Consider the following 17577-nt stretch of genomic DNA (forward strand, 5'->3'; position numbering starts at 1 on the left):
TTACTTTTAATAATGATATAACATTATCAGAAGTGGACATATAACCATTCATTAATATTTCGAGAATATTATTTAATATTATATAATTTTAGTAAAATATTCTTGAATGTTACATTTAATATTCTAAGAATATGCTTAAAATATTACTTAATAATAAATAATATACGCCTATAGCGTATGCCGTATACCGTAATCTGTGAAAATTGACCAATCACCTTCGAGTATTCTCTTCCTACAGTCGAATGAGAGGGAAATATTTGACTGTGATTAATCACTTCTTACAGATTACGGTAAATGGCCAATATAAACGCTCCCTTAGGTCTGCCACACACAAAATTCCGTAACAATATGTGTAAAATGTAAACTTAAGCCGATGAGCCAATCAGAATACTTTAGATTACGTAATTTAACGGAAATGGAAATAATAATAAATTTATCCATAACCTCGCAATAAGGTGAATTTCAATCGATTGAAACTCGCCTTATGGATAAGTTTACTGCTATTCCTATTTTCGTTAGAGTACGTAGATCTAAAGTAGTATTCTGATTGGTTCATCGGCTTAAGTTCATGTTTAAGGTTAATGTTACAGAAATTTTGTCTGCGACAGCCCTTAAGATTGATATTTTACGTGTCATACATATGTACAACAAACTTTCCAAGCATGTTGATTGGCTATAGCATGGAAAGATCCGAGAATCGTTTTATCCAATCAACAGGCTTGAAAAGTTTTGTCGACACTACGTGAAATGAATATCAGCCTTAAGGCACTCTATGCGCGCGCGCTTTGGCGCGACTTGCGCTGCTTGTACGGTAAAAATTGAACGTAATGCTCTGAAAGACAACGCAATCCAATTCGACTGACGTTTCGTCAAGGAGAAAAGCTTGGAAAGCGGCTATAAATCGTGCGGATTTTTGTCGCTATCCTTCGTTATCTCGATTATCTCGAATTTTTTACAAAATATTCGGTCGATTTTCCATTCGTCGTCCGAGCACTTTTCGGATTTCGATATTCGAACGAATACCTACATGTAAGAGCATTGGATCGCCGCGCCGGTCCGGTCGCTCTCCCGCGAAGGAGGGATGTGGAGGTCGCATCCTCGTGCTCCGTACACGCGAACGGCGGCGATGGCTATCAGTTGGCCGTGAGCCGTCAAGTGAGTCTGAGTTTGTGGTTGGTGTATGTAGCTTTGCAGCATCACGAGAAGCGATCGATTCTACGGAGCTGCGCTGTCTCGCACATCGCTCTTCTCTGTTCAGAGCGTTTCGTCTCGGAGCATGTCTTCGCGTAGACAGCGAGAGGCGATCGATCTACCACTCTCGTCGTGTCGAGAGACGTTAAAATAATCTCGGGGTAAGATAAATTAAGTTTGAAACGTAAAACAATTGGGAGATATAGGAAGACGGTGACAATTGTTAGGCACCCACATGATTAAGGATCGGAGGTGCCGATTCGATACAAGGCTCTCATATGAGATTCTGCATCAGTGACAGGAGCTCGCCTCGTCGTACAAAAGTGTGACAGAGAGAAAGGGGTGGGGAGAGAGAGAGAGAGAGAGAGAGAGAGAGAGAGAGAGAGAGAGAGAGAGAGAGAGGAAAAGGAAAGAGGGCAGAAAAGAGGGAGGAGAGAGAGAGAGAGAGAGAGAGAGAGGGGGGAGGAAACCGATCAATGTTCACGTGACAATCAACAACGCGAAGTGAAGTTGCCGCGAAAGGGTGCGCGAACAACGGCCATATTCAAGGCGAGCCCGTTGTCGCTCCCGGTAAACGCAGAGTCGCAAAAACAGTCTCGTGATTATTCATCGGGATAGAACGCGGAACGTGGTAAAAGAGAACAAGGTAGGAAAACGACGAGAACGAGGAAGTGCAGCATTTAAGTTCTTTTCAATACAATACGGTGACAGCGATCCCTTCCATCATCTCATCGAGATGGAGTTCAAGTTCAACGTAAATAAACTCTTGCCTAGAAAGATCAACAAGGTCACGCACAATCTGGTGCCGGAAGACTTCAAAGGTGATCGGCGTGAATTGAAGTGAGTACTCTTCTTTCTGAGATCCTAAAATAGTATAGCTCTCCCGAATTATTAATCATACTACGCAATGTCCATTTATACATCAAAACTCGCGCCCGTTCTGTGACTTTGCAAGTGATTTCATCGGCTTTCTGTATTTATTAAATTGTGACGTCATAAGTATAAAGATATATCTTTATATTTATGACGTTAAAATGTATGCATTTTACCAATGTAAAAAAAAATGTACGCGTATATATTTCTCCAGTAGGTGCTTCAAAAGTGACATAATTAAAAAAAAAGTTAACTTTTCCAGAAAATGAGAAAAGTATTTTTTTAATGACAGAAAATTATTGACTAATAAAATAATATCAACAAAGAAATATTCTTAATATGATCAAATGTCATTTTCGTTATTTTAGTTTACAACCGTTAAAAATCATCCTCTGTAAGTTGACGAGTTTCCCTTTTTTTAAAAAATCTTTTTTTAATTGCGCCGATTTTGATGATTTTTTTTACGAATAAGTTTAGTTAATTTACTTTTGATCGATAGGATAATTTACTTAACTCATTCATGGTAATAACTCGTAAATTACATTACGTTTGAGTTATGTCACTTTTCAAGTAAGGAGCGATATGTATGTATATGTCCACACATGCGCGCGCACACTCATATTCATACTGACAGTACAGAATATTTATGATAAATATTTACTAATATTCATTTTTTGAAATGTTATATAGATATTTTATACACATTTTATATGAAACTTTATTCGAAATATTATTAAAATATAGACTAAACATTTTATATAATATTTATGATAAATATATTATAAATAAGTATTTCTACACTAAGTAATTTTTTATTTGGATTATAATGTCTTATTATAAGTATTTTCATAGCGCTTACTATAACATTTACAATAAATATTTCATAATATTTATAATAAATGTTTATGATCTGTGCAACCTAAGCAATCTAAGAAGACCACAAAAATATTTACAAAATATTAAAAATAAATCTTATAAATATTTATCAATATTTTGTAAATATTTTATAAATATTGTATGCTGTCTGGTATACACGCGCGCACAATTACAAATCTTGTTATGAATTCTAAATCCATAATTTATTTTGAGCAAATATGCATTGCAGCATTTGCGAAAGCTTATTTATTTCATGTTCGATATTCTGTCTTATCATGAAGAATAACAATATATTAAACAATTAAATATGATTTAAGTATAATCACTTTAAACAAGATATTCTATCAATTCGCTTTTCTAATGTTTCATATCTTTTCGATAAATGATAAGACACCAACTAATAACGAGAATACATCCATTATCTAATTGCTGAAGGAATGTTATTGATGTGTTCAAATCTGCTATTGCGTTAGATCTAATTCAGTCAATGCGGAATACTTAGAAACTGCAGAAAGTAATGTAGTTTTATATATCATTCCTACATAATTAAGATTTAGGTTACGATGTTATATAAGCAATTTCCACGATAAAGTCTAGCTAGATAAGATTCCTTATTCCATTTATTCAATCCATATTCGTTACGACAGACGGTGGGATACTCTTCTCTCTCCGAGATAGCTTTCTGTCATAAGAAAGTTAGCGAATTGTAAAGTAAATGAGTTTTTTCGAACAATAAAGTCGGACAGACGGTTTTATATATACCGTAGATTCTCGGTTCAAGGAACTCGGTTCACTTGCAATAACTTCTATCGAATTCTTGGGCAGTGACTCGCGACGCTCGCGGAAGTCTATGGCGAAATGGCAGAGAAGTATCGTGGTTTCTCACCGTGAAAGATTTGTCCTTCGTTATTTATTGTAGGTATACAGAAAACCTAGGTTACCTGTTCTCCGGTTGCATACATGTCCTCCTTGACAGAAGCAGTTGATGCAATGACACGCGCTGCAAAATTATTATTCCGATATTAACCCATTATACAGTACTTATAGATCATTGTAGCAATGTTGCAGCAACATTGTAATTTATGTGCTAACAATATTGCAGTAACATTACGTTTTAGCAATATTGCAGTATAATATAACAGAAGCGCGAAGATTTCATTTTTTCACATTTCCTTTTTATTTATACGTTTCTACTGAAAATAATTTTGAGATTGCATAATTTTGTTAATTACATAAGTTGAGGTACAAACGTAAATATGCGATGCACTTTTATAAGAATATGTCAAATACTTGTTGTGAAGAAAAATATTTTTTTTTAAGAATTAAAATTCTACAGCAATATTTCTTCTATGTGATGCAAGATACAAGGAAGCGTTTTCGATTTTATAAAATTGGTTAAAAAAGCTAAAAAATGCAGTACTGTAAAATTAAATAACCTATTGTTGTCAAAGCATTGTTAAGCTAGCGTTTTATGTAAGATACTTCCGTGAAATTTCATGTCTTTAAGAGCTGTAGATTTCGCAATGCAACTTTCCACATTCGGTAATTACTCGTTTTTTTCGTCGTACAATCCATCATACTTCACGCCAATAGCGTATAATGATTATAGGAGAAGATATAATACCGATAGAATAAATTAACCCGATCTTTATCGCCAAAATGGATTGGCGCGCGTCCAAAACATGAATCAGGTCATCGCTGTAACTGAATAATGTGTTACACGAGGAATCTTTCTTATTAGAACGGCGCAAATAATTGCATCTATATAATTTTCTAACGTATAATTTTGTCTAATTTAATCTAATATGAAATTAAATATTGCATGCTGCGCTCTAATATTTAATACTGATTATTACAGAATGCATAAGAAACTTTTCTATCTTAACAAATCTTATATCTTTCTATTTAATAAATAATTTACTTTATTATTATTCAGAGGCGCCAGCTTTATATAGCTTGTTAGTATTAGTTGAAAATGATTATGTATAAAAGTAAAGTTTTTTTTATTATCCTCTATCTAATATAAAAAGAATTAATTGACATAAAAATTTATCTGAATTAATGCTTTCTTCTAATAATTGTACTTTCTACTTTTTTCTATACTCTCTCTCTCTCTCTCTTTCTCTTTCCTCCTCCTGCCTCCCTCCCTCTCTCTTTCTTCTCTCATCACTCTCCTATCCTTTACTCATGCTATAGCTATTTTCCGCTAGTTTTAAAAAATGTTTTGTCCTTGACACAAGAACATCGGAGAATTAATTAGCATAGTTTTACGAAATTGATGCTAGTAGCATAAAATATGAAGATGAAAAGTAGAACGTGACTGTTTCGTACTATTTCAGCGTGTAATCGCTATGTAAAATCGTTATATCCGTAGCAATTGTAATTATAGCATTGAAAAATAGCAATGCTTGATCGAGATGTTACTTCTAACTTGCACCTAATTTAAGAGGTATCTGCAACAATTTGATATTTTACATTAAAATTTTTTAAATCAGAAATTCTTCACATATTTTTAATTCTTATATTACCTTTTCCGTAATTATATGTTTAGGATGCTTTCAGAGATTTTTTTCTAACTGTATTGGATTACATTTTCTTAATTAATCATATTATAAAAATAGAGATAAATAAAAAATATTAAAAATTTTGTGTACAAATTATATAAAGCGTCTTGTATATCAACATATCTAGCTAAATCTACTAATTGCAAATTAAAATTGTATGCAAATATATTCAATTTATTTAGTTGTAAATATTGATATATCTGATAAGTATCATCTTTTTTTTAGCGAATGTCAAAGATTATTGAGCAGAATATTGGACGATATGGGTGAGGCATCAGCAAGAGCTCAAGGACTCAACAAGCCAATTACTAGCGCCCTTAAACTCCGAGACACAGATCACATGATTTATTTGCTAGTAGATAATGAAGGGAACAAGTAAGTTTTTCTCTTCATTTAGATAAATTTACTTGAAATATAATATTTGTCGCATAAATAATTATTTACTCTTGAGATTTGTACTATTGCTTGTGTTATACAGACAACACTATATTCAAATTTCTGTATTTCGATACATAATCCAATTGATCTAACAAATTCTTAAAAAAAAAGTCTTCTCAAATTTTTAAAAAAATTTCTGACTATTAATATTCAAAATCATACAAAATACAATGGTTTTTATTATTGATACGTCTTGTATCTTGTTTTGTACGTCTCGTATACCCCGTTTGATAAATTGAAATATCTTAAATTTGCGAACTTTAAAAGAGATATGGAATGATGCTAAAATAATACCTAAAATGAACATTTTTTAGCCGAAAATATTGGCAAGTAGATACTGTTCGCAAACGCTCAAATGGACAATAGCTGAGCGTGCTAGGCTAGCTAGACAAATGCAGTGAAAATAGGAAGATAGACATGACGATTGCCATATTAATATTGTTTGTTTACGTACAGTTTTATATTTTGCGAACAGAATATTATTTTGCAATTGTATGGAAGTTTTCTCAATTTCATTTGTTTTATCTTATCTAAGATTATTCTTGTAGATCTAAAAGTATTGAGAATCTTTTATATTTACACTGTTATACATAGTTATTCTCTAAATTCTTTGGCGTGGAATTTTATTCTTAAAAATAAAATTTGTCGGTTTTGAAAAAGAATGGCTCAATTTTCAATCTTTAAGAGTGTTCATTCTTTAAAGATTCATTCGTTCTAAAAGTTTTTGAAAATATTCCAGACTTGAGACTTATACTGTTTATATAATATATGCGCAACATTATTTTTGTAGTAAATATATAAAATGTAAAATTCCAAGATATAAAAATAGAATACGCTCCTGAGTTGTTGACATGCAATATGCACACAGCCGGGCACTCGCGAGTATTCGTGGGCGCGCGTGCCCAATTTCAGCATTTTGTCGACTCCTGCTGGAGTATATGAGATACGCATCAGACCATACACAGATATTACGCATTACTTGGCGATCATTACGATACTGTAACGACGCGACGTGACATAGTATTTTTCAAAGTCGTAGGAAACTGTGATTCATTCGCATAATAAAATCTCTTGATTTTGCAGTGGGCTCGGTAGTGTGGTGGGATTACTGAAAACAGGATCGAAAAATTTGTTTCTGTTTGATGAAATGGGAGAGCATTATCAGCTGCAGGCGAGATGTATCTTGGATTTCTACGTGCACGAGTCGCGACAGCGTATGGGTTTGGGCAATATTCTCTATCAGCACATGTTATCTGTAAGTTCAGCGCTCATTTTCAAATCTTAAATTATATTTAATCTCTTAGGTTTACCTTCGATAAAGAATCGCCTATAGATAAGTTTAAAATAACATATAATTAACAAACTCTGGTCAATAAGAATTATAATAATCGCAACTAATAAAATAAAATAGTTAATAAAAAGAAATTAAAACTAGTAAAATATACATTTTTAATTTTGTCTTTGAGATTATCTAGAGAAAAAAAAATTCCTCTGACAAGTCTGAATGATATTTCACGAAAATAAGTGTTAATGAATAATTATTATAAATGCAGAAAAAGTAATTCAGAATTTAATTATTGTAAAAGATTATTTATTTCTTACCTTTATATTGTCATGTTGTGATTAATTGTTTTATTACGCAAAATTATACAATAAAATATTGCTATTATTATCGTTTCTAAGATGTGTTTGTCGAAGGTAGCCGATTTAATTATATAGCGTTCTCTTTCGATAATTGTATGTTAATGAAACCACGAGAAACGAACCGTTCTCATGTGAAGAGAGAGTTTCCGCTATACAATACTCGAACTTCCCCGCTCGAAGACAAATCTTCGATGCGCCAGTAGAAGGTATAATTACTTCCTGCACGGTAGATACTTAAATTGTTAAGACTGTGCGAAACAGAAGTTTAACCGTTACAATCGCAGCTACACAGAGAGAAACGAATAATATTTATATAACATTTATTTGGTTACATAATATGGTATTAATTAATATTAATAATTAATAACGATAATATAATTGCAATCTTTTACAAATGTAGTAAAATCGATTATTTTATAAACTTTTATAAATAATTAATATATTACGATTTTACTACGTTTGTTAAAGATTTCAATATTTAAATAGAAATTGATAAAAAATAAATATAACATTTGTATGTGTATTACTAAATACAAAATATTTTTTATTAATTTTTTTATTAAGTTTTGTAGCAAAAAATATAGATTTAGATAATATAAATTGTAATTTGGAAATTTATATTATTATATTATTTAAAAAATGCATAACAAATGCATAACAAATGCATTTACGCGAATTAATAAACAGTAACTCGCAAAAATTAATATATATAACTGTTTTCAAAAGAAAATTACAGCGAGAAATAATTTTTAAAGTAAAGTATAGCATATACACACGCGTATAATATAAAGATGAGAAAAATGAAGAATTCTGCAAACTGTTTTTCGTTCCGCTCGAGGACTCAAAACCCTGAAATCGGTGTCATGTGAGGACAAGTGCAGAGAACTGTAACGAAAGAAAACGGACATTCTTTATTTTTGTGCTCAACTTATCTAGAATACCATATTTCTTTGTACATAATATAAGATTCGTATAATAAGTAGATATAAATTTAATAACTTACTGTAAATAATATATGTTTTTTGTTTGTTATGTAAGACCAACTTTTGTTTCCATTGTTAAGAATTTATGAAAATTCGGGAAAAAATATTCTACATATAATTATATAAAATTATATATATTTTTATATAATTTTATATAATTGTATATAAAATATTTTTTTCCGCGAATAATTCATTTTTTTTAAATATTTGTTATCTTTTTAATTTAAATTAAATAAAAAAATTTAAGTAAAAAAATTTTATACCTTTATTGCATGAAGAATTTTGAAAAAAATTACCAAGATTTCACAAGCGCGTTTATTGAAATATTAATTTTGTATGTATTATAGTACCTATATATGTATATTAATATATATTTTATGATATCTAAACAAGATTTGAAATCAAATTGATAATTCAGTTTCATTGTTTTTACTTACAAGTCGAAATAATTAGATACTATGATGAAAATTAAGATGAAACGCGCACAGTCACAAAATGAATGTATATGTCGTTATACTCAACTGTGCATATGACATTACTAGGATTTCACTACAAATAACGTGAATTGATTACAACCGCTCGGAATAAAACTTCAAACTCGACTAAACTCGTGTCTACAATATTTGTGTTTATATCTCTTCACTTACCTCTCATATTATGACTCATTCGAAAGTACGACGTCATAATTATTTGCGTATCCAACGTTACATGGCATCAATGTGTGAGATACACGCGACAGATAATATTTCTTTTGATCATAGTAGAAATTGATTCTAGTTTCTCGTCAAAGTATCTAATAATATACCTATTGACAAAACTTCTTGCGATTATACAGCGCGATGTCTTGTACGTATTAAAAACGACAATTTTATTGCACAAATAAGAAAACGTGCTAATTAGAAACGCGATGTTTTTATATCAACTTCAATACTAAAACTTTATGAAACATTCACTCAGTTCGCTATAAACGATTGCTTAGGACTTTCGTATTTCTCGCGTGATTGTAATTTTATAATGCACGGACTCTTTCGTGGTCGCCGCGATTTTCTCGCGAGAAAACCGAGATATTGTGAAAACGTGATTGATCTTAAAAATAAATGCGTGACGAAAGGTCATTATATTATATCGCATACGGAGGAAAGCGGGTGTTACGCTCGAAGGTAACTCGCAAGGTGACTGAACTCATCCAGTCCGTTTGTTTCGGCACGGTTCGTCGGTTTGTATTTACAGTGGTATACTGATAGGTATTTTTTCCTACTATCATGCTTCTTTTACACGAAATAATTAATATTAGAAACTTGATTTTTCGCATCAAACATGATTAATCGCATCCGGCGATGCGATAGCCTGACCTATGAAAGTTAATTACATTTATGTTACTACATTCTTTCATGGTCGCGTATACATACATACAGTATCAATTAATCGAAACTTGAACGTTTTAAGGTCTAACAAAATACTATTGCTACATAGTTATGCTAATAATAAATTAAGAGAAATATGCACTATTTAAAAAAATGGCGATAATTTGGCTTTATGTGACTATAAAAAAATCAATTTTTTTGGATATTGATTTTATAATTATTTGTCCCTTCAGACATATAAATTTTATTTGAAATATTTTCCATGATAATGCATCATTTATAGAATATTCGACGTGAACAATTAAAATGATGTGTATAATCAAATCAAGTTTAATTTGTCTTTCTTTTTGCTTAGAACCAGATAATTAATTAATATCTTATTCTTTTATGACACATATAATTCATATATATTTTAAATTATAAAATGCGAATATTTATTTTGAGACTATTTATTTTATCCTTTTTCTATTCGCTTACTTATATTTTTATTTTAATACCTTTTTATTTTTATTCTACTTTTAATAAAAAAAGTATTTTGATTTATAGGAGGAAAACATTAGGCCAGTGAAATTGGCAATTGATCGACCATCGGAGAAGTTCTTAGCTTTTCTACGCAAATACTACGGACTCTCAAAGATTATTCCACAGAATAATAAATTTGTCGTCTTTGAAGGATTCTTTGATGACGGTACGTAATTAATATTTTGGTATGAATTTTCTTTGAATACACGCAATATATATGTATGACACATTAATGTTAGCAAACAAATTATTTTCTTAAACATTTCTCAAACATTTACTAAGAACTACTTTAATAAAATATTTCTCTGAAACAAAGTAAATTTATTTAGAAATAGTACAATACATTTTTTTTTTACTCTTACAGTGATCAGTTTTTTTTTTTTGCGAGAAAGTATAGTTCCTCAAAGAATTTCTAACGCACCTAAAATTTAAAAACGTTGGATATATGTAAAAGTTACAAGTAGATTTTAAGAACAGAGTTCAAGGAAACTTTTGTTTTTGCGTTTGTAGAGAGTCGAGATGTAAGAAGCAATAGATACAGTTTACCTCCAAGAGTGAACTTGGACGATGATACGCCGGGTAATAATGACAGTTACGGAAGGAACGGTGCTAGGTAGGTGCGTCAAATCGAATTACGATTTATGAAGCGACAGATGCGAATCATAAACGGTTTACAGTTATATGGAAGAAAATGATATATTGCTTTTCAGTTTCACCGGGGTACCATACGTTTCGCGTAGTTCATTCGGTAGATACGCTGCGGCGCGGCCGCCCTGCTCCATGGCAAATGTGAGTACAACGACATAGAGAAATAGCCGAGAAAAACTTTTAAGTCACGTTTTAATTTATCAGTTCTGATATATTATACTAATAATTATATAAATGTACATTAAATTGTAATGTATTAGAGAAGAAAAAAAAAAGAAAAAGATGGAGAAAAGGGAGAACAAAAATTGTGTACACAATTGCAATGATATAATTAAAATCACCGCATTTTGATATTTGCAAAGCTTAAACATTTATCTCTAAATACAGAATATATAATAGAGACATTATTTTTTAATTATATAAAAAAATAATCTAAAATTTTTAATTATTGCTAAAAATATGTATAGCTCTACGCAGAAAATATTTTTATTTCTAGTTGCTATTGAATGAAATCAAGCGTAAAAATTTCTTATCGCGAAACATATTTGCGGTATTTACACAGACGTTTTCTTCTTCATTAAAATCTAATATTATTGTATACTTGAAAATATTAACCATGCAATTTCTCTTAGGCTTTCCACATTTCTCTTAACTTTGTAACACACAAAGCGTAGCATGACTAATCATTACATATTGGCGCTTTCTTTTAGATAATCCATAACACAGCGATGCTTGGTCAATCAGCCGAGCATACTGGGTGAGTAAAATTCACGGAATGGTTATTGAAGTGATCCAATTTGAGCCTGTGCTTGTCTTATAATTTTCTTTAATATTTAATTGGCTATTATGTGTAATAAGATTACACATGAAAGAGATTATGTGCAATATCTTTTGGTTGTGATATTTTGGAAGACTTTCTCTCATAGTTATGCATTGAAAATTTAATTTTTAAAAAACTTCAAATAAAATTTTTAATCGTAAAGAACAATAAAATAATACTCAGCAAACGTAACGCATTTTAAATTAGCAGAACAGTGAGAGAAAATTTCTGAAAGTATGTATTATTATTTTTTTACGCATTGTTGCACTGTAAACAAACTTTTCTTTTTTAACGATCATCATCGAAGCTTGAAAAATCTTACTAAGAGTATATGTGCTCAATATATCTAAAATAATTGAAATAATTCAACATGCTTCAAATAATTCGTTGTAACACTGTCATGTGTCAATAATTATTGAATTTTGCTAAATTAATTAGATTATAAACAATAGATATAAATTGCGAATTTCTTGATCTCAGCTGTGGTCTATTAGAAAAAGAAAATAACCATTAAATTTAAGGTTGCATTTGGTTTCGGCGCTTACGCTCTGTTTTTCTTCAAGCTTCGTTCTATTTTTCTTCTGTAACTGTAAGTGATGAGTGATAAAAATTGTGTTCCTTTATTCACGAGTACTGAAAATCTACAGTTCATGTTACTATAGATTTTTAGTACTCGCAGTGAATAACGGAACGCAGTTATAGATAGAATGAAGCGGGTGAGCGTTGAAACTGTATGTAATCTAGAGCTTTGGATATTATCTTTTGAGGACCGACGCTTTCTAACAAAGCATAACTTATAGAAAAGCCAATCTTACTTTCTAAAAGTTTTTGGGGTCGCTAAATCCGATTCTGACCTAAGATTAAAAAATTCAAAATAATGGATTTAATATGGCAAATTAAAAACAATATTTGATTGTATACTGCAAAACTCGGTTTTAAAGGATTTTTGAGATCGATAAATCTGATTTTGGAGATCGATTATGTATCTTGAAATAAAATAAAAATTACAAAAGTGAGCAAATTCATTAAATATTGACCAATGAAATAAAATATAATTATAATAAATTATAAATATTTATTATAAAAGATAATAATAATAATAAATTGTAAATAAATAATATTCTAATGAATATATTTATTTTTGTAATTTTCAACTTTATTCTAAGATATAATCGATTTCCTTGCCTCAGAATTCAGAAATTCCAAATAGTGGATCCAATATGACGAATCAAAATTTAAAAAATCTGATTATCACATAAAACTTCGTTTTAGGAACTTTTTACTTAAGTATAACATCAAATTTCGCTTTATTTGAAGCTCATTATTAGAGATATCAAGAAAATTTGCATTAAGAAATGTTTTATATGAGTATCATATAGATTTCTGAATTAATTTTTGCATAAAATTGAACAAAATTGTATTATCAAAGTACATCTTATTTATACTTTTATAGAGTCCTATTTTAGAAACTCAATTCAGAAAATTGTTCCACTAGAATACGGAAAGATCTCAATGTACTGCGTCTTTTGTATAGATATACATAAAAGTTACCAATACCTAAATACAGTTGAGTTTGATTATTATACATATATATTAGTGAAAAAATAAGGAATTGTTATTTAAATTTTTTTATTTTATTTATAAGGTTTGTAATTAGACATAAAAAAAATTTTAAGAAGATCATCAGTTGTATATATGTACACAAAATTAAATATAACTACATGCTTAATATATATGTCAGTAATATGATCTTTTATCCTATGAAAAATTAGTACAAAAATTATTTCGTTCTAATCAGTAAAACAGAGGACGCCAACATCCCGTCAAAAATGTTTGTTTACACGCACGCACGCACGCACGCACGCACGCATATTCCAGCTTAATTTATATAATTTGTGAGCATAAGAATATGTACATTATATATATTTATTTGATGCGCTATATGTATTAAAATTGTAGTTTATAAGTTTGTATGTAACTATTAGTAATTATATGTATATGAGTTAATAAAGTTTTATTTGCAAATTTGCTGTGCGCACAATCACATTTACGTTCCCTTTAATTAAAAAGATGTAAAACCCAATCAGGAATTTGATTATCTTTCAACTTTTGTATATGCAAAAGAATTTTTTTTTAACTTTATTGGATATCTTATTTATGATTTAAGATAGTATTTCAAGATGCAATCCTAAATGTATAAAAGTATTTTAAGAAATAAAACTTGCAATTGCCACTTTTTAATATTTATTTATTTAAGATTTATATATTATAAATATCAAAATAATCGATTTACGTATTCGTGAAAAAGTAAATTCTGTTGCAAAAATAATCGTAATAATTGTCAATTATGTACTTTTTTTTACATTAATTATATGATTGTAAAACTTGATATTTATTCGAATAAGAAAAATAAAAATTCTATTCCGTCGCGCCGTTCTGTTCACGCAATTAATTTTTTTTCAATGTAAACAATGTTTTATAACATTCTTACATGGCATTATATTTTAATGTTATAATTTGTTTACATAAAAATTGTGGTTTTTTTAACGTTTTACGTTCACCACACAGCATGAGAGAAGCATGTTTTATATTAATTGTTAACTGCGTATACAATTGTATGCGTAAAATGAAGTTTGTATATATTGTATATAAGAAATCCTCAACGAGAATATGCTCGTGAAAGATTTACGTGTACTTGAGACTGACAAGACAGAAAAAAACCATGTGACGTGAGTGCATATTGCTGCCGATTGCATATTGCTTGCTTGCCTGTCACCTGTCACGACTTGATAGGCAAGTTAATTTTTCAGCAATAGCAACAATGGCAATGTATCGCCGCTTCCACCATTGAAACTGGAGCGACCGCGTTCCTTGAGCCTCTATTCTGAAGAGGAGCAGAAGCAACGTAGTCTCGAGATGAACACCGTTCCGACGCCTGTCGTGCCGGATAATCAAACCAAGTCGTTCGTCCCTGTTCTGTTGGAAGCTGAAAAAACGGAAAAAAATGTGAAACCGTCACCGTCATGCAGTCAGGAAGTGGCCACTGGCACTAATCAACACGGCCACTTGGATCTTAAGTTCTACCATTCCCCTTTATGGTGAAACAATTTGGCTGATACACAGTTTTCTTCGTTTTTTTTTTAATTTAGGAATAATTCAACCATGCAAAGTTAACGCTAAATTTCCTTTTCTTTGTACGTAAATAGGATTATAAATCTAGGAGCAAAAAGTAAATAGTTGCTAATTCACAGTTGAAGCACTGAGATAAATAATTTTTAATTTATAACTTTTCTATTTCCTTTTTGTATATTAATATAGTAGAACTGTTTCTCTAGGTTTTTTATTATAAGATTGTAGCAGCATATCATAAATATGGAATCTGACGCAAAAGTAAGCAATATCATAATGTTCACATTAAAAAATCGTGTTAAATATTTAATTTTGCTTTATCGCTATTTTTTTTAAGATAAATATAAAATATCATAGGATAAACAGGTAATAAATATAAAATTTCCGTAAGAACTAAACAAATCCAGAGCTTTTTAATTTTTTAAAAAATGTTCTCCAAGTATTAATCAAAGTTTAAAATTGTGTATTTATACTTACTATATATCTAGAGAAAAATTCATTTCTACAATCATTTAATACAATCATTCATACAATGAAAATGAGAAGTTGTTTGTTTCTTCAAAATGTAATTTTCTGGACTTGTTTAGTTTTTGTGAAAAACTTCAAATATATCATGTATACATGAAAAAAGAAAAAAAAATATACATTCTTGGAAGCACAAGAATAAAAACGTACTCGCAGTTTGTACTCAAGTCAATCTATTTATAAAAATTTTTTCATGGATACATTTCGGCGAACGGCGTTGTTGCAACCTTCTTTATATTTGTACCATACTCCATGTTTTGTTAAAATATTTTTCATCAGAGAATATTTTTCTTGTGATTTTGGGGATATACGATTCATTGTTTTATTCTGTTTTTGACCATTTTTATTTCCACTCGTAATGATATTTCCAAAAAAGTCTTTGTATACCTGAAAAATTGTTAAGTATAAAGAGATTGACACACACACACAATAAAAAGAAAAACGCATAAAACTTACTATTTCCTTTAATGATGTCGCATCCTTTATGGATTGTTTCGTATTATTTACAAAATTAGAAGATATATTCTGAATATTTTCTACAATTTCCAGATTTCCTGGTTTTGCCATGTTTTCCGAGTTAACTTCACCGAGTCCTGTTAAGATACTCGCACGCTTTAAACGTTCGATCTCCAACTCTTGTGTGATTATCTGTTGTACTGCGTATGCGAGACTTCGATGCGCATTGCAATTAAGAAAAACGCCAATTTCCAAAATATTACTAAAAAAAAAGAATATGTTCCATTCTAAATAGGATGTCGAACATGTTAATGAATAACTATCGTTATTATAACATACGGGTCCAAATTGTAGATGTATCCTCTTTGAAAATTTTTTTCTTGCACGAACGATAAACCAAATTCAAGCATTACATTTATTATTCTAGCGAGATCAGACTTCTCTTTTGACGAATATAAATGAGAAGGAACTGTTCGCAATTTGGGCGTTAGAATGTCCGGCAAAAAACCAGCGATATCTGTAGTTAGAGTAAAAACATCACGTCCGCATACTCTTCGTACTGCTGTTAAAATACCTGTATTCTTCGCCAATTTTTGAGTTATCTAAAAAAATGACAAGGATAATGAAACATTCCAAAAATTTATCAAAGAATCGTACAATATCTATTGTACCAAATGAATTACAATATTTATATAAAAATACATATGTATATTATATATGCAATGATTCTTACACATTAATACTTCAACGTATGAATTTAGATAATTATTTCACTTGATTAATATCATTTTTTGTACCTTCATTCTTTTCTGCACAGAATGAATCAATTGATATAAAAAAACATAGTTGTTTAAAAAAAAATGTAGTTACACATTGCAAATTGCATAATTTTTCAAAAAAGTAATTTTGTGTTTTCTCTTTTCTCCAATTAATTTATTTCATTATTTTGTAAATAAAAGTATTAAGGTACAGTTGCCAAAAAATAAATAGTTTAGAAATAAAAGTATTATGTCAAGGTATAGTTGCAAAAAAATGAATAGTTTACAAGATGCTTTATATTTCATGTCAAAATTGGACAAAATAAAGTACAGAGGAACTTTATTATATTAAAAAAATCATATAACTTTCATAATCATAAAAAATTGATTTTGGGACAATTTTTTAACGTCTGTGTATATGTAAAATACTTACTTCGTTGGTAACGGTGGGATATGATAATTTCATTTTCTGTGTTCGTGCAAGATACAAGTGCCATGCAATAAATCCATAATTTGTGTAGGGCATAAGTGACCAAACCTGCTTGTGTAAAATGAGCGATATTACTAAATCATAAAATTGAAACCATTCCAAAGACATAGGTACGTTATTAAGTTTCCGATCACAGATTTCAGGGTAATTATGAAATATTCCTTGTATCAACTTATCCGTTTCACCTAAATAAATAAAAAATAAATACTTAAAAACATTTATATACCTATATTATATATATATATATATATATATATATATTAAAATTCGAAACACAGAAAATATATAAAGAGTAT

The 17577-nt window shown here is 29.9% G+C and overlaps 2 protein-coding genes across 3 annotated transcripts in view; one reads left to right on the top strand and one right to left on the bottom strand.

Annotated features, from left to right (window-relative positions):
- Nucleotides 1-1118: 1118 nt before the first annotated feature.
- LOC108746164 (alpha-tubulin N-acetyltransferase-like) lies at nt 1119-15223 on the top strand. Of its 2 annotated transcripts, XM_018482764.1 has the most exons (9): nt 1119-1516; nt 1623-2031; nt 5730-5879; nt 7026-7197; nt 10480-10621; nt 10966-11068; nt 11166-11244; nt 11814-11860; nt 14734-15223. In XM_018482764.1, exons 2-9 carry the CDS (start codon nt 1928-1930, stop codon nt 15023-15025), a joined length of 1089 nt encoding a protein of 362 aa, XP_018338266.1. In that variant the 5' UTR covers nt 1119-1516; nt 1623-1927; the 3' UTR covers nt 15026-15223. The 2 variants fall into 2 exon arrangements, with proteins under 2 accessions (XP_018338266.1, XP_018338265.1); XM_018482763.1 differs by lacking the exon at nt 1119-1516 and having other exon boundaries at nt 1594-2031.
- A 369-nt stretch (nt 15224-15592) lies between these two features.
- Nucleotides 15593-17577, bottom strand: part of LOC108746165 (chromosome transmission fidelity protein 18 homolog) — a 4518-nt gene continuing 2533 nt past the window's right edge. The window contains 4 exon segments of the mRNA XM_018482765.1: nt 15593-15964; nt 16034-16295; nt 16373-16635; nt 17225-17568. Of these exon segments, the coding sequence (XP_018338267.1) occupies nt 15755-15964; nt 16034-16295; nt 16373-16635; nt 17225-17568 (1079 nt within the window). The 3' untranslated portion in view covers nt 15593-15754.

The sequence above is a fragment of the Trachymyrmex septentrionalis genome, unplaced genomic scaffold (assembly GCF_001594115.1).
Source record: "Trachymyrmex septentrionalis isolate Tsep2-gDNA-1 unplaced genomic scaffold, Tsep1.0 scaffold16, whole genome shotgun sequence".
NCBI classification, from domain to species: domain Eukaryota; kingdom Metazoa; phylum Arthropoda; class Insecta; order Hymenoptera; family Formicidae; genus Trachymyrmex; species Trachymyrmex septentrionalis.

What these genes read in the sequence shown, in the direction of transcription:
- LOC108746164 (XM_018482764.1), top strand. Translation starts at nt 1,928, where the DNA reads ATGGAGTTCAAGTTCAACGTAAATAAACTCTTGCCTAGAAAGATCAAC. An exon ending in GGTGATCGGCGTGAATTGAA is followed by an intron (nt 2,032 to 5,729) that starts GTGAGTACTCTT and finishes TCTTTTTTTTAG; the next exon opens with CGAATGTCAAAGATTATTGA. An exon ending in TCTATCAGCACATGTTATCT is followed by an intron (nt 7,198 to 10,479) that starts GTAAGTTCAGCG and finishes TTTGATTTATAG; the next exon opens with GAGGAAAACATTAGGCCAGT.